This window comes from Natator depressus, chromosome 1, assembly GCF_965152275.1.
Source record: "Natator depressus isolate rNatDep1 chromosome 1, rNatDep2.hap1, whole genome shotgun sequence".
NCBI lineage: Eukaryota > Metazoa > Chordata > Testudines > Cheloniidae > Natator > Natator depressus.
Genome location: NC_134234.1, coordinates 254,327,098 through 254,343,542, shown reverse-complemented (window position 1 = coordinate 254,343,542; position 16,445 = coordinate 254,327,098). Strand labels below are relative to the sequence as shown.

The 16,445-nt window shown below is 51.0% G+C and overlaps 1 protein-coding gene across 1 annotated transcript; it reads left to right on the top strand.

Moving 5' to 3' along the window:
- The first annotated feature begins 4,349 nt into the window (after window positions 1–4,349).
- Window positions 4,350–16,006, top strand: IL2RB (interleukin 2 receptor subunit beta). Its single transcript, XM_074949986.1, has 10 exons — window positions 4,350–4,382; window positions 5,588–5,696; window positions 6,087–6,207; window positions 7,173–7,248; window positions 8,078–8,183; window positions 9,106–9,254; window positions 9,790–9,958; window positions 12,269–12,380; window positions 14,299–14,383; window positions 15,176–16,006. Exons 2-10 carry the CDS (start codon window positions 5,615–5,617, stop codon window positions 16,004–16,006), a joined length of 1,731 nt encoding a protein of 576 aa, XP_074806087.1. The 5' UTR covers window positions 4,350–4,382; window positions 5,588–5,614.
- The last annotated feature ends 439 nt before the right edge of the window (window positions 16,007–16,445 follow it).

The window sequence follows — 16,445 nt, the reverse complement described above, 5'->3', positions numbered from 1 at the left end:
GGAGGACTAACTGCCCGTGAAGTTGGATGTCTTACCCTTCTGCTTGGCCTCATCTGTGCTCAGCTAACATTGTATGCATTGTTTGGAAAGAGGAAAAAGGGTTTTTTCGGCCAACTCGCTTAAATTGCTGTGAGCTCCAACTTTCCAAAGCGATTGATATTTGGGCTGAGAGCAGGCCCAGCCCGAAAGGGAACTGGGGGAGAGGATGAGTATAATAAATGCTGCATTGCAAGTTTAGCAAGAGGTTTTGCTACTGAAAAAGCAGCGATCAGGGCCGTCCCTACCCATACTCAAAGTACGCAGCTGCATAGGGTACCAGGAAACTTGGGGCACCAGATTTCCAGGTGCCCGGCGCAGAAGCGTGCTGCTCCAGCCCCTGCCCCGCCTCTTCCCCAGGCCCCCCAGCCCTGCCCCTCCCCTGTTCTGCCCCCGCCTCGCCCCCACTCCACCCCTTCCCCAAAGCCCCCCCTCCCCGCCCCAGCCCTGCCTCTTCCTGCCCCTGAGGAGTGCAGCAGGGCCAGGCACGCACTCACTGGCGGCAGGAAGTGCAGGGACCCGGCCCCAGCCACGCTGCCGGTGAGTGCTGGGGGGTCGTTACCCCCTGCCCCCCAAGCCAGCTCCCCCCCCCCGGCAGAGGCCTGCGGGGGGGGGGGGGGCTGCGTAGGGCCCCAGAATAGCTAGGGATGGCCCTGGCTGCAGTGCTGTCCAAACACATAGGACCTGGCTCCATTACCTTTATTCCCACCGAGTAGTACCTTTGTCTGCAGGCAGTCCCCTTGAAACCCAGGGAACTAATCACAGAGTAGGCTGCTGCATGGGGCTTGTCCGCATTACGGATTTTTGCACCGATGTAAATGACACTGTTACAAAATCGCTAATGTAGGCAGGATAAGTTGTGCCGAGGGAACACTGCTTTACTCCAGGGCTAGGGTTGCCAATTTTGGTTGGATCTATTCCTGGAAGTTTCATCACATGATGTGATTTTAAATGAAAGATTAATCTGTAATTCCTGGAGACTCCCAGACAACCGTGGAGGGTTGGCAACCCTCACCAGGACAGCACAGGTATGCTGGCCATTTCACTACGACTGGTGCAAACAAAAGCCCTCCAGGTGGGGAAAGAGTTTCGGCATCTGCACCATAAATATTGAAAGTATTTGATTATGATTAAGGGCTCTCCACCCTAGCTTTGTCCTTTCTCAATTTCCAGGGCAATTCAGCCCCTAGAGTAGGCTAGTCTAATTTACTCTGGCTGGCTACAGTCCCCAAGTGGCCATTACACTAGCTGCATCAGGGTGGCCAACCTGAGCCTGAGAAGAAGCCAGAATTTACCAATGTACATTGCCAAAGAGCCACAGTAATACGTCAGCAGCCCCGCATCAGTTCCCCCCTACCCCAGCTCCCAGCGCCTCCCGCCCACCGGCAGCCCCGCTGATCAGCACCTCCCCCTTCCTCCCCGCACCTCCCAATCAGCTGTTTCATGGCATGCAGGAGGCTCTGGGGGGAAGGGAGAGGAGCGAGGGCACGCCAGGCTCAGGGGACGGGGAGGGAAGGGGGGAGTGGGGGCAGGGCCTGTGGCAGAGCCAGGGGTTGAGCAGGGAGCACCCCCCAGCACATTGGAAAGTTGGCGCCTGTAGCTCCAGCCCCGGAGTCGGTGCCTCTACAAGGAGCCGCATATTAACTGCTGAAGAGCCGCATGGGGCTCCAGAGCCACAGGTTGGCCACCCTTGAGCTAGGGCTTGCTGGAACGTGGTAGCACTTAGCCCGCACGCCCACTCCTTGGCTACACCCTCTCCACTAGGGTGTAGCTGGCCGGATTCTTTGTCTGCCTATGCCATGCAGAGATTTCCCTGGCTCAGGAATACCACGTTTATGTCCTGTTATGGCCCCTTTGCACTGCCAGATTATATGGAGCAGGGCGCTGCGACCCATGGCATTCACAGCAGATTGTCTCTATTGGAGGCTGATGTGTTGTGTTCTCTACTGCAGCATTTTGACCAGGAGCTTGATGCCTCCTTGGTGTCTGGACTGTAATGCTGTGTGTGAAATGGTGCCCTCGAGCCCCTGTGACAGAGTGCTCCACGCCCTGCTAGGATGGCGCCTCCTCCTGGTCACTCTGGGGAATAGCTTGCAAGGTTGATGCCCCTTCCCATCCTCCGCCTTTCTCTTTGGGTTTGCGGCCCTCTCTCACTCCACAAGCTGCTGCTTCTTCTTCATAACTTAGCCCTCAGGCCAGGTCATTTTACATGTTTTCCCCTTCCAGGGTATCAAAGTCCCTTCTCCCGAGCAGTCTCAGGCAGTCTTCCCCTTCACTGCCCCAATGTGCCACTCCCTCAGTGTCTGGTCGGGGAAACTGGGCCCATCCTCTACTCCGGGTTCCGGCTCAGGGACTCTCTAGCCAGCAGCTAAGATCTGTTCCCTCTTAGACCTTACTGCCTTTCCCTGATCCCTTTCCTAACCTTCCTTCGCTGGGTCAGCCAGCTTCACCACTCCCTGCTCCCAGGGAGCTACTGCAGGCTACATGGCTCTGCAGCCTCCAAACACTCCTCCCTTCTCCTGGGGAGTGACTGCAGCCTTTTCCAGCAGCTGGCTTTATACAAGCCCCTCCTGTTCCTGCTGGGCTTAATTTACCCTCTCAGGATTCATGTGGGGAGTTACACCCCACACAGCCCTCAACGGCAATCTCTGTAAAAATAACCGTTCCCATTCCCTCAAACCACTGTCTTACTCCTGGATGCTCTGTATTTGAGATCTAACCTCTCTCATGCCCACTTTCTGTGCTGGCCTGTCCGTGACAAAGAGCTAACCCTCTCCCCAGCACTCCCTGAACCCACTTGTCCAGGTTGGCCGTCGCAGAGGGCCAGTCCCACAATATCCCTGCATTCTGCTCTCTGAAATTGCCCATCCTGGAGCTTTCTGCGACTTAGGGTTCATCTCCCAGACCCCTCCGCTCAGCAAAACCTTCTGCTGGACCTGTGCTAACACCTCAGAGGTGCTGAGGCCTGGACGCAGGGAGTGTTCAGCTCAATGATCACTGCAGACATGCCGCAGCTAGGCTCCAACACCATGGGCCATGTTTGTGCAGCCCTAACCAGACAGGAAATGTGATCTGCTGTACTTCAGAGAATGCTATTTGTGTGTATGAGGGACGGGGGGGAGGAGTGGGCGTTGGGGGATGTGTGTGTGCCGGTGCTTGTTGTGAAGTGTGGGGAGTTTGAGAATCGGGTTGCGTTTGTGTCTATCTGGGTGTGTAGTGTGGGGTGGAGGCAATATCTGGGTGTTGTGAAAATGTGCATGAGTGCATCTTAAGGAGTCATCTCTGTGAGGGCTGTAGTGTGAAAGGAGCCTTCTGCTCTGGTCACTACAGAGGAGAAGGAGCCAGGACTCCTGGGGTTCTATTCCTGGCACTACCGCGTACCTGTTGAGTGAGCAAGTTGCTTCATAACCTCTCCAGGCCATCTGTAAAATGGGTCTTATCCTTGCCTCAGGGTTGTGTTGTGTGGATTAATTAACTGAGCCCCTCAGGTAGCAGCCAGTGTAGACACACAGAGCCAACCATCATTATTTCTGTGGGGCAAGGGGTCTGTTTGTTTGTGTGAGGGGCGTGTGGGCAGAGGAGTTGTGTGTGCGGGAAGGGTGTATTTGCATGTGGTGCGACTGTGTGTGTGAGTGGGGAGGTTGTTTCTGAGGCCCTCTAGACACACAAAGTTGCACTGGCTGAACTACAGGCATGATTTCAAACTGATTTAGTGAAGCTGGTGCAATGTGTGCGTGTGGGGTTGCTTTTAAATCAGTTTACACCTGGCTTATATCGGGTTTGGTATTGGGTATGTGTAGGGGCAAGCAAACCCAGTGTAACTAGTCTTAAACCAATATCAGCATGTCCACGTGTCACTGTGGGCGTGTTTGTGTGCAGGGGGCACGCACCCAGAGATATATCTTTGCATAGCACTGCGCACAGACCAGTCTCCAATTCAGCCTAGTGCTGCAGCCTCATACCTGATTCCTTCCCACCCCCTCTCATCACCTTTACCGTCAGGAAGTGGACGTGGTTTGGGGCTTTTTATTCTCGGCCTCGCTAGCCATTTCGGGACTCCGGAGCTTAGTCTCGCTTTGACGGGGCAAGCTAGATGCAGCTTCCTGTGCTCAAGGTGAAGAAACGACAGATAGCTGGCAAGCCCTTTGTGCTTGCAGAACTGCCCGGCTCCGGCCCCTGTCTATTCCCACTAGCAGTGCCATGTGCTGAACTGGAAGCCACCCTTGCCCCACCCCACCTCTTGCCATTTGAAGGCCGGCGCCTGAGCTCCACTGGACGGACTGGTCCAGTCCCCGAGGGCCATCTCTGGCACGACTGCACAGCTAAGGAGGCCATCGCATAGGAAGGTAATGGGGCGATGTCAAGCGGCTCCCACACGGGGGTGGCTGAACTGAGAAGCTTCTTGGAAGGAGTTTCAGTCTGACACATTTTTCTAGCTATTGGCCAGGTCTGATCATTTATTTATCTCTGTCTCTCTCTCTCTCTGTTTCCACATCCCTCCTTCTCTCATCATGCCCCACATTTCCCAAGAACAGGATGGTTGTTGTTTGTTTGCTCTCTTTCTCTGAACTGAAATCTTTTATCAGAACTGGAATCTGACCGTGCCCCATGGCAGCCCTCTGGCAAGCCATCACAGGTCCTGCCCCCTCCCACAAGGGTCCGGGGTTTGCTCAAGACACCGCCTCGTTTTGTACAACCAACCCAGGGCTCCCCTTTCGAGCACATAGAGGGCTATTCCCCCTGCTACCACCCTGGGCAAAATGGGATGCCATTGGAGGAGCTGCATGAGTGTGGGTGAAGCCTGGGACAGTACGGATATGGAGAGCGAATGCTCCTTCCGAGGCAGCGCTGGGTGGGGCCCATCCTTGGAGCTATGTGTGGGGTGCAGCTCAGGACTGTCCAAACATGGAGACCCGGGGTGTGTCAGTATGTTGAAACCTAGATTTACCGAACATGAAATCCTTTCTATGATCCTAATTTTCCCTGTCCCAGTCAGGTTCTTCAGACTCCATCCACTAATCCCTAGCCCCTCCACTAACTCTCCCGACCACCCAGAAGGCCCCTGACCCCACAGCTAATTAACTACAACCACTCCCTGAAGTCGCTAGTGCTTAGGGTTGAAAAGAAACCCCTTCATAATGTAAACTGGGTGCGACTCCGGCAGTACTGTCTGCCTGAGTCAGCAGCCTCCCTGAAACAACAGCTCTGAGTGGTGTGCTCTCATATTCATTTCAAGAAGGCATTGACTTCGTTATCAATTTAAATGCTAGCATTGCAAAGTGTTTCACTGCGGAGCAAAGCACACAAGGAAGGAGACAGGTCAGATTATGGAGATAGGTGCAATCTGTTGAGTGGGATTTAATCTGGGCATCAGGCATGAGCAGCTTGGGGTGTATGTAGAGCTTCAGTTGGGGGCAGACCTTGGAAGTGCCTCAGACTCCTGGTAATAGCACCAAGGGAGAAGATTACTGCAGGGACCACCTCCACAGAGAAGTGTGGAACTTTGTCATCCTCACCTGTGCTGGGGTGTGTGTCTTCTTCTCTCTTCCAGTGCGAGCCCCTCCTGTGTACGGCAGAGATGAAGCCTTCTCCTCCCCTTCTGCTTTGCCTCTGGCTGTCCATCCTTCTAGACGTTTCACTGGCATCAAAAATCACTCAGGGTAAGAAAATGTCCTCCTATGTCCCAGCAGGAGAATTAGGGAGGTGTGCAGGTGAGGACACTATTTATCCTTATGTGATATGGGAAGATCACTGAAATTTGAAGGTTTGTCCATGTCTTGCAACAGGGCAGGAAGCACTAAGGCAAAGCAGCGCAAGAGCGACGCAATATACATGTTCCTATTGGGGGTTCTTCATTTTGGGGCATTGAAGAAGTGAGAAGGGCCATAGGTTTCTTCCATTCTTGTTTGGAGGTGTTTCTTGGATGTTTCTTCAGGGCACTAGCCAGCCTATGAATTGGGCACTGCATGGAACTGGATGAAATGATCATTAATGCTTAATGCCTTTGTCATGACAGGATTGATGTAATGCCATCTTTTCTCCATTCATAGCACCCTCAAATCTAACTTGTTTTTATGACTCGCGGGCGACTCTCTTTTGCACCTGGGCTCCAGACAGGAACGACACAGAAGCACGGTGCCAACTTGACGCTTTGTTTCACACTGAGAAGAGGTACGTGGCTGAAATTATTTAGCAAAGCCAGTGAATGTCAGGCTCTAATTATCATCTTGGCTTGGTGGTCTATAGCTATGGGGTTGTTGGTCAGGTGAGGAGCCAGACCCCCTTTGGTGGTTAGGTGGGTGCTCATTTGAGGAACAGGTCTGCTTTGGTTCTTGTGGTTGGTGGGTCTCCACGGACTGCTGGTGGCTTTTCTGAGACTGCATGGGTGTGTCCGCTGTGGTAGTGGGCTCGCCAGGGCTGATGTGTGGGGTGGAAAGCAGAGCAAGTTTCCCTTGCATGGGGACAGTGGGTCAGAGCAAATGGGCTCCAGGCGCCCGCCCAGTACTAGGTCTTTGAACTCTGAGCTGGGTGAGGAACTGGGCAGGCCAGCACCGGTGGGGAGAGAGGCAGGTGGCAGGCTAGAGGACTCCCACTGAGTAGAGCAGCAGTTTGACTCCATCTCCTCCCCTCCTCTTGCAGTAGTGCCTTGCAGGGTGTGTAGGAGGGACAATGTGGTTCACCTTCTCAGTGCTCCCAGCAGCACTGGGGAGGGATGCAGGAGACAGTTCCTCTTGCAGCAGCTGCCACAGCAGTGCTGGGCATAAAACAGAGTGGGTGGCTGGCAGGGTTTTGCTTGTGAGAGCACCAGGACTCTGCAACTTCCCCCCTGCCTGGTCCATAATATTTGGAATCTGATGACTTTCTGGGCACGCTGTCAAAGACATCTGTTTGAGATGGGTTTTGGAGGGAGGCTGAGGGTGTGCTCCTCACATCAGTGAAGGGTCTCTGTAGGTGGCTGGCTGAGTTCCTGTTACCATTAGTTTAATGCTGCTGGGATTCCGTTGTATTGGAGTAGCAAGGATGTCTGGGTCCCTAATGCCTTGGATGGGTGCCTGTGATGATTTCCAATCTAAATAAATAATTACATGCATACAAGCCCCTCCAGCTCAGCAGTATTCTGGTCTTCTCTCTGACAGGGATCTAATGAGTTGTGAATTTCCTAGCATGGCACCCAGGAGATGTGAACTAGCCTTCAGTGGAGACATTGTTGAGGTAAGCCAACTGAAATGTACTGGCTAATAAAAGGGGCTGGGGGTGATTGGTATATGGGTTATCACTGTAATAACAGTGTGACACAAAGAAGTGCTGCTATGAGAGAAAACTTTATTTCCTGGCTCCAGACCCCTGACTTGGGGCAGGGTTCCAAGAGGTTAATACTCTGGCCCCTGACAGAGGTCAGTATCCAGTCACCGTCCCAGCCAATCTGCTACAAACCCCAGGAGGTATCACACTGTTATTATAGTTGTATTTAGCTCCCTTCCTTGCGTTGTCAGTCACAGCCCATCAAGAACTATGCAGGCCCCAGTGCCTGTTTCCATGGGTCAGTCCAGAGCCCTGCAGCCTGAGGTCACAGGGCTGTTACGGTGCCCACAGAGTTATGGCAGGCATGCCAGCACAGCCTCCCCAGGTGCTGACCGGGTGTACCCACAGGGTGATGCTCTCTGAGGCTGCGTTGTTGTGGCATAAAGGCAGAGAAGCTGTGACACAACCTGATTATTGCATCCTGCAGGACCGATGGTACTTAAGGAGAAGCCCCTGCCACCCCTACCCAGCTTCAATCTGCTTTACACTCCACCCCTTGTGGAAAAAGAGATAACACTTCTTGAATATTTAACTGAACTAATCTCTGTCCCTCAGTTTCCCCAGTGGGGCTAATCTAACACTGCCCTGCTTATTAAGATGTGAAAAGCACTTTGAGAGCCTTAGGATGGGAGGCATGATGGTCGTGCATTAACATCCCTGTGACGATAGAGGCCTTAGAAATGTGAACAATATATAGTGGGGGGACTAGTAATGCGAATAGCAAATTTCCCTGCAGCAGCAGGTCTTCACCATTGTAGACTCACTTAACCTGACTGTGTCCTGCCAAGCTGGGGAAAACTGGACAACTGTGATGCAACAGCAGGAATTCAAACCATGGGACAACAGTGAGTGTTAATCAGTATTTGATCCTCCAAGGCTTCCATCTGTGGTTAGATCTGTGCCCTGTGCCACCTTGTCCTCCCCAGGCATCCTTCTGTTTACCCCATGCCTGATCTCAGGCTTGCCTCGTCTCCCTGCCCCACTGCCACTGTATGCTCACTCGGTCACGCCATGCCACTAGGTGACCAGATGTCCCAATTTTATAGGGACAGTCCCAGTTTTGGGGTCTTTTTCTTATATAGGCTCCTATTACCCCCCCACCCCTTGTCCCGGTTTTTCACATTTGCTGTCTAGTCACCCTACCTGCCACAGATTCGCCATGCCTCCTCCTGTTGCTTCCAGCATTGCACTGCCGCTCCCCTGGGCACCGGCTCTGACATACTGCTTGGTACCAACCACCCTCTGCCCCCAGCCGGGGTGCATTGATCTGGGGATAAGAGCTTCATCTGTTAAAGCTGTGCCCTTTGGTGGCAAAAGTTGAGCTAGATCCTTTGCTGGTGTCAATCTATGCAGCACTACTGACTGCAATGGGCCAGCGCCCATTTACCCCAGCTGAGCAACTGGCCCTCTGTAGTTAGTGGGGGAAAAATCCTAGCAAGACTACAGATTGCTTGACTCTGATCCTGTTCCACTAAAGTCATCGGGACTTTTGCCATCTATTTCAATGGGGGCAGAAGCAGAGCACCCTGGGGAACAGGAAAAGAGACAATCTTCACAAAATGAATTGTTTGGGACAAATGATTGGGGTGGGTTCACAGCTGCGCACACCCAGTGGAACGGCCCAGAGATCATCCCCGGAGAGGGGTGTCTGTCAATGAAGCCACATAACAGAGAGAGAGAGAGAGCGAGCGCAAAACGCTATTGTAGCATTTGCTTTTGTTTCCCATGGTGTGTGTCCCAACGCCTCTCTCACTCTTCTCTCCCCAGTACAGCTGAGGCCACCTGACAACCTCCAAGTGGTAAACACCAGTGACTCCAGCTACAATTTAACTTGGAGAATTCCTATTTCCTCTCACTACTTAAAAAAGAAACGGGAATTTGAAGTGTTGTGCAGAGATCGCACAAAGCCCTGGGAGGTGAGTGCAGGATCCCAGACTAGCTTCTCCTGCTGATGGGCCTCAGGCCTGTAACTAGTGGAGGAGGACAGAGCCGCCTTACTGCAAAGAACCTGCTATTTCCGCTTGTGCTCTAGACCCTTCCCCAGATGGATGCAATGCCCTTGCCTCAGAGGAGAGGCCAAAGGGGGCAGTGACTCCTACTTCAGCTTTATCTGCATCATCCGCTGCCAGCGTATGGTGACGGCAGGGAAGCAAAGGGAAGTTCTAGTCTGCCCAGTGCTGGGATGAGAGGCATCAGAATGGTGTCCTCCCAGTATGGGACAGAGAAGACTGCGGCGATGGAAAAGGTAGAACGGGTCTCCTCCCACTGTGGAGCAGAGGGGCTTTGATGTGGGCAAGGGGTGCCCTCCTGGTACAGCATTGGATATAGGATATGCTGGCTGGGAGAGGCCCCGAGCCAATTCTGTTCTGATTGGACAGCTGAGAGGTGTGATGGTGTAGACTGTGGATGGGAGAACATAGCAATCACTCTGTAACTTTTACTCCATTCCAGACTGCCACGCTCCTCTCTATCAAGCAGGACCAGGAATGGGTGAGGCTTGAGAACCTTTCGCCAGACTCAGAGTATGAGGCTGCAGTTCGCGTGAAGCCAAACACACATGGCGTGTGGAGCAATTGGAGCAAGACGCTTGCATGGAGGACTAATCATAGTGGATATTCAGGTAATGAGACTCAGAGGAGTGGGTAGGCCAGGGCTTGGAAATAGGTGAGGAGAGAGCAGGGACAACCCTAGTCCAAATGGTGCCCCAGGCGAGGGGCGTCTTTGGTGCACCCTCCCCCCTTTGTTAAACTTTTGAGTACCTTATTTTTTATTGAATGTGTAGGGCATATCATGACTTTGATGCATGATTTGCCTGCATGATTTATCGCTGGCATATAAAATGATAAATTTGCAAGCTAGGATCTATAAATCTGTATTTATTCGTGCCATATATAAGCAAATAAAAAAATTTGTTTCCTCTGAGCTTAAAGAAACTTTTTAATTTTAAGAATAACTGAAGTGTACTAACGTCAAGAAATTGAACAGTGCACCAACATTGGATGGGGCAGTATTAACTAGTGTTACAGTGGTGACAGCCTTAGACTATTAACTCTAGTCCTTTAGTTCAAAAGAAGTAACAGTATATTCTTTTATATTATAACACCTACAGGTAGGGGTTTGATAGATATCTCCGATGTTTCATTAAATATGTCCTTTATTAGTCGCTACTTACTCTCTTCAAGTCTTAAAACAAAAGTAGACTTTCACAATTACACAATAAAACAAGGTTCACAGTATCGCAGCTGGGATCTCACATCACTTTCCTTCGTTCTTATATCTCACTGACTGACTGGCGATGCCCCATCCCTTATATACCCGCAAGGGCACGGCTGACAACATTCTAGGATGTTCAAGGAAAATGTAGTTCTCAGAAAGTCTGGAATGTTCCATGAGATTCTACAAAGGTCCAGAACATTGTAGGGGGTCAGTCAAAAATGAATCCACATATGGAATACCTGAAACATTTTACTTCAAACATTCTATTTTCCCTTTTGTCGCTAACAACAAAAACAGCACCCCAAGCCCGGCGCCCCTGGGTCGCCTTCCTCTAAATCTGGCCCTGGGAGAGAGGCACAGGGGACAGGGGACAACAAGGGCTGGAGTTATGTGGGAGCAGGAAAAGTAGGGGAGTGGAGGGATGCACAAATTAAAGTACAATAGAAAGACGGGGAATAGCTTGAGAGGAGCCTTTCCTGTAATCCTAGACCCAGGTCAGGTGAGCAGGGCCTGCTGGTCCAAAGCACAAGAGCCCCAGAGTGAAAGCCTGGCCCCATTAAAGTCAATGGGAGTGGGCCATGATTCCAGTCACAGACTCCAGTGGGGGCGTCCCCTCACTAAGTGCAACTTCCTGACCAGGGGAGCAAGAGGCCTGGGGAACACTTTCCAGAGGGCCCCTGTAACTTAGGAGCCTAAGTCCCATTTTCAAAAGTGACTTGGGCCCTTCAGTGCTTAAGGCTCACTGAAAATCAGTGGGACCTAGGCTCTGAAGTGCCGTGGGGCCCGATGTTTAAATGTCCTGAGGTGCCTAACGCCTATTGAAATCAATGGGAGTTAGCTGTCTAAACAGCTTCTGCAAAATGTTACCCCAGGACTCCTCTGTGGGCAGTGCAGAGCAGGGCTAGCTGTCCAGGCCAGTCAGAAGCCTGTGCAGCCTGCAGCCTTGGCAAATCCCATCTCCAGCAGGAGTGTCTGGTGAGTCCTTGGCTCCTTTTAGTTTTAGTTTCTTCACAGGAAGTAGGCAGCTCGTGGGTCCCCCCACGCTGAGGCAGGTAGTGATATAAACAGAGCAGCTATGTTTAGAAGGGGCAGTGTGTTGCTGTGGCAATCAAACTTTGATAGCATATGATGTCAGTGAAAAGGATTCAACTTCAACCAGCTGTCGTGGCAACTGGGTGCCAAAGTTTCCCAAGGTGGAGGAAACAAAGGGATCTTATTAACATCTCAAGGACATGAGGGAGAAGCTTCTCCAAAGGTGTCCCACTGCTCCCTTCCCTCTTCTCTCCTCTGCACCCTTTCCCCTATTCCAGGGGGCTCGGCAGGTCCAAAATGAAGCACCCTGGCAGAGGGGACAGAAGATGAAGAGTAACAGGAGTGGGGCAGGACGGAGCTGAGGTGCATTTGTAGAGCTATGCTGGAGAGGGAATAGCAAGGGGGTGGCAGGTCAAGGATGAAGTGCATGCTCATTGCTGTTGTGTGGCAGTCCAGGACAGGAATAGCAGAGAGAGGCTGCAGGTGAGCTGTGAGGTGCATTGGCAAGGCTGGGGGGGGGCTCAGATCTGTTCCTAATCATAAAGGCCAGTCACCCACTTATCTGACCTGGATCTCAAACCTCTTTGTTCAGAAGTGAAAAAAACCCAACTGGAGTGACTGGGGTTCCCATTTCCTCTGTTCTGGCTGGCTCTTTCCAGTAACTCTCTCTCTCCTCTTGCAGAACTACCCCCGGGGGACCTCCAGCTTACGATGCCAGCCCTTGTGGGGACCATCTGCACCATCTTCGTTGTTGTCATCATTGTCTTGATCATCACCTCACAGCCATTGAAAAGGTAAAAGGGACATGAATGGTCCCCTCCAGACCTGTTCCAAGCCCAGTGTGCCTTTCTGTCCTCATTTTCTGTCTCTTAGATGAGGCCAGAGTTCCTTAGTCTGAGTTGGAGCTGAGTCATTCTGCCTCTCTGGGTTGCTACTGGCATTGTCCCAAGGGACGCCCTGACAGTGAGGGAATTCAGTGTTTGCACCATGATGCTGAGACACTGTGACACAGCGAGATGTCATAACATCACCAAGCTCAAAATAGCCACAGGACACTCTCTCTTTGGGCCATATTTTTAAAGGAATTCACATTGAAATCAATAGGAGTTAGGTGCCTAAATACCTTTAGAAATCTGACCCTCTAGCTGAAATTCACCTTTGTGTAGAAGAACCAGAACAAGGCCTATGCACCCCTTAATCTCTCAAAACAGTGCTACAGTGGGACATGACTCATGCTTGGACTGAATGCAGGCCCACTGCATAAGGTTTGGATTTCACCCTCTGATTATAGGTCATGTGACAGGCCCCTGCAGTCAGGATAGTTCTACCTTTTTTTGGTGGGATGCTGATTTAAACCTCTTCCTGTCCATCATTTCTGTCCTGATATTGTTCTGAATCAATGCTGAACATGCCGCACAAGGGTACCCGGTACAATAATATAGAGAATAGCCTGACAGCATCATGGACATTGAAAATGGTTTCAGTTTTAGTCACCTCATTTCAGAAAGGGACACAGCAGAATAAAAAAAGGCACAGGGAAAAGCAATCCAAATATCAGAGGGGGGAGGTGCTTGCCTATAAAGATGGATTACAGAGGGGGACTATTTCATTTGCAGAGGAGGAAAGATTTTAGGAGTGTGTAAAATGATTATGGGACTAGAGAAAGCCAACTGGCCTCTCCTGTTTACCCTGTGTCATAATGCAAGGGCAAGGGAGCACTCCATTTACAACACATATAAACACAGCTAATCCTCTTCCCGCAATGTATAATTAACCTGTGGAACTCAATGATGCAGGATAATGCTGTGCAGAAAAGGATTAGTCATGCAGGAATGAAAATAGCATCTGCAGTGATGCAAGCTAGTATAAATGTACAAGGACTATCAAATCCTCCTGCTTCAGAGCACAGGCTGAAGGGGGTCAGGAGGAATTCCCCTCACCATAGATTATTGCACAGTAAAGGTGCATTAGGAGACCTTTAAGTATCTGAAGGATTCGGTATTGGCCACCTTGAGAGACAGGAAAAGCAGACAGGATGACTTGGCTCTGGTATGGTCTGGCAATACCAGTGTAGCTTGTTATGTCATGATGGTGTAAGGCGTCATGAAGTGGTGCTGCAGTGTGAACGCCATACAACACTGCCATGCTGAATCCTGATGACAGGGCACGGAGATTGTGGTGTTGCCATCTCATGCTGCCATTTCATGATGGCACTGCAATCTCTGCATCGCTGTGATGGCAACCAAGTGAGGCACAATCAGCTCATGGCAACCAGGCCTTGGAAACCATACCAGGAACTTGGACCAAAGATGGCGACTCTCCCAGCTTGGCAACTAATGAAAGGAATGGACAGGCCTGGGCAACAGGAGAGGCAGGCAAGGATGTTGGTGAATGGCAACATTATCAGCTCTGGGGATAGGGCTGAGGGAAATAGCTTTTGCAATGCCATTTTCTCTCTCAATTTCTGTGTCCCTAATACATCCATCGGCAAATGCAGAGATTTTCTCAGGCTACGGGTGCGGGATGGGGGATAAAGAGCCCTGGGGCTTGGTTCTCCCTTACTTACACCATTTTTATACCAGCATAACTCCAGTGACTTTAGTGGAAATATTATTCATTTACACTGGTACCAGTGAGCAGAGGGTCAGGCCCCTGGAAGACCGTAGGTCTACATATCACGTTCACCTCTCTCTCTCTCTCTCTCTGGTGAAGGCTTAAGAAGGTGCTGAAGATTTACATTCCAGACCCAGACAAGTTCTTTCCCCCGCTGAGCACTGTGCACAGAGGCGACGTTCAGGTACGGGGACCAGGGGCAGGCGAGCTGTTCGTGGGAGGGGGGTCAGAGAAGGACGAGGAGGGAAAGAAGGAGAGGACTGGCTGCCTCCCTCATGCTGCAGATGGATGGGAAGGATGTCCGGCTCCCAGATCTAGTGTGTGCGTGTATCACTGGACCCTCCAGCACTGGTTGCTGCTGGGGGATTTGCTTTAGTTTTATTTTTGACCTTTCTAAATAAGCTGCCACTTGGCTGCTGCATCTCTAATTACAGAACCAAGAAAGTACAAACCACCAAACCTCAGCACTCTGCTCTGCTGACAGGAAGGGCTGAGAGAGCGCACAGGAGTATAGGAGAGCTCAAGGCTCTTGGAGTCCATCCCATCCTGCTTCTATGCCTTCTTCTTCACTTCCTCTAGTCCCTCCTCTGGCTGTTTGTCATGTTCTTCCTCTCTCTCCCTTCAACTCCTCTCTTTTTCTCTGCTACTCTCTCTCTTTCTCTATTTCTAGATCCCTTTCTTTTTCTTCCTCCCTTTTTTTATGGAGATTACGCATGGAAAGCTCTTGAGGCTGGTTCCTTCTTTTAAAATGGCTCAGAGCCTGGCGAGGGATCCCCAGGGACCTATTCCCTATGGAGATCCCAGAGGAGCGATGATAAGGGCGTATATTCTGTATGGGAGATGTCCGGAGTGTATTCATCATGGGCATGAAGGAAAAGAGACCCTACGTCTCTGTGTCTCTGTTGTGAGAGTGTTATACTGCTGCCACTTTGAACATAATAATATCTCTTCTGTGTTTCCCCTCCTTCCCCTTCAGAAATGGCTCTCCTCTCCATTTTCCACGTCTCTTTTCAGCATGAGCAGTATCTCCCCAGAGATCTCAAAGCTAGAGATAATTCAGAAGGAGAAACAGGAGTCCCAGCTTCTCCTTCCCAAGGCTTTTCTCACCTCTGGTGCCCCCCCAGAAACCAGCGGGCACTCACTGACTAGCTGCTTCACCAACCAAGGCTACTTCTTTTTCCACCTCCCTGACTCCTATGAGATTGAGCCCTGCCAGGTGTATTTTACCTACGAGCCTTTCGCCCGGAAGAGCAGTGGCAGTGAAGATGGTGATTCCTACGGAGCACTCCCTTCCCCAGATCTCTGCATGCTGGAGAATGACCTGCCACTGTTCTCCTCCGGATTTCTTCATTGCATCGAAGCAAACCAAGGTTTCCAGAACAGTTCCTTTGTGGGAGAGATACAGAACACAACCAATGGGCTTGGGGCACTTCCTGAGGCTCTTCTGTCACCCGAGAGCTCATCCCCAGCATTGGTATTGGAGCAGGATGAGAAGGTGAATGGAAATGTCACAGTTTTACAGCTCTCTGAATCCCAACAGAAGCCTGGCATGGTCTTCTCAGGTATCCCAGGGCTGCATGACAACGATGCCATTCAAACCACAGAAGAGGCTGGGGACGCAGGCCCTGAAATCAGTTCCACTACTACTATGGCAGATGCTAGCTCTTTGTTTTCCCAGCCCATGCCTCTGAGGCAAAGTCAAACTGATGATCTCCACAGGACAGCTTCCTCCAGCCAGGTCCCAAACACTGGGGCCTACCTATCTTTGAGTGAGCTCCAAAGCCAATACAACCATCATTCGGTCTAAGATCTGCCTCAAGAACCTTCTGAGCTTGGAGGGAGGGATGGACAAACAGACAAACTGTCTGAGAGAACAAGAAGTTGAACATTAGTTTTAACAAACCCAGTGGGACCTATCTTTTGACTAGTGTGGAGAGAGACCCTTGTACTTTTCACTGTTGCAAGGGAATGGGACCTTTAGTGGCACATGGAACAAGCGTGATCCAAACCAACAGCCTGAAGGGAAAGTAAAGGCCCTAATAGATCATCTTTGGATTGGGGATGGGTGAACATACAAAGGGATGAAAACCTAAGAAAAAGGATGCTCAGGAAGAGAGATGTGTGCATGGATGGATTCCGTGGTACAGACAATACCATGGGTATGCTGACATCTTGGTAGATACTGTGGCTGGATGGATACCATGGAAGAAGAACTAGATAGATGAATGGGTAGACAGATGGATAGA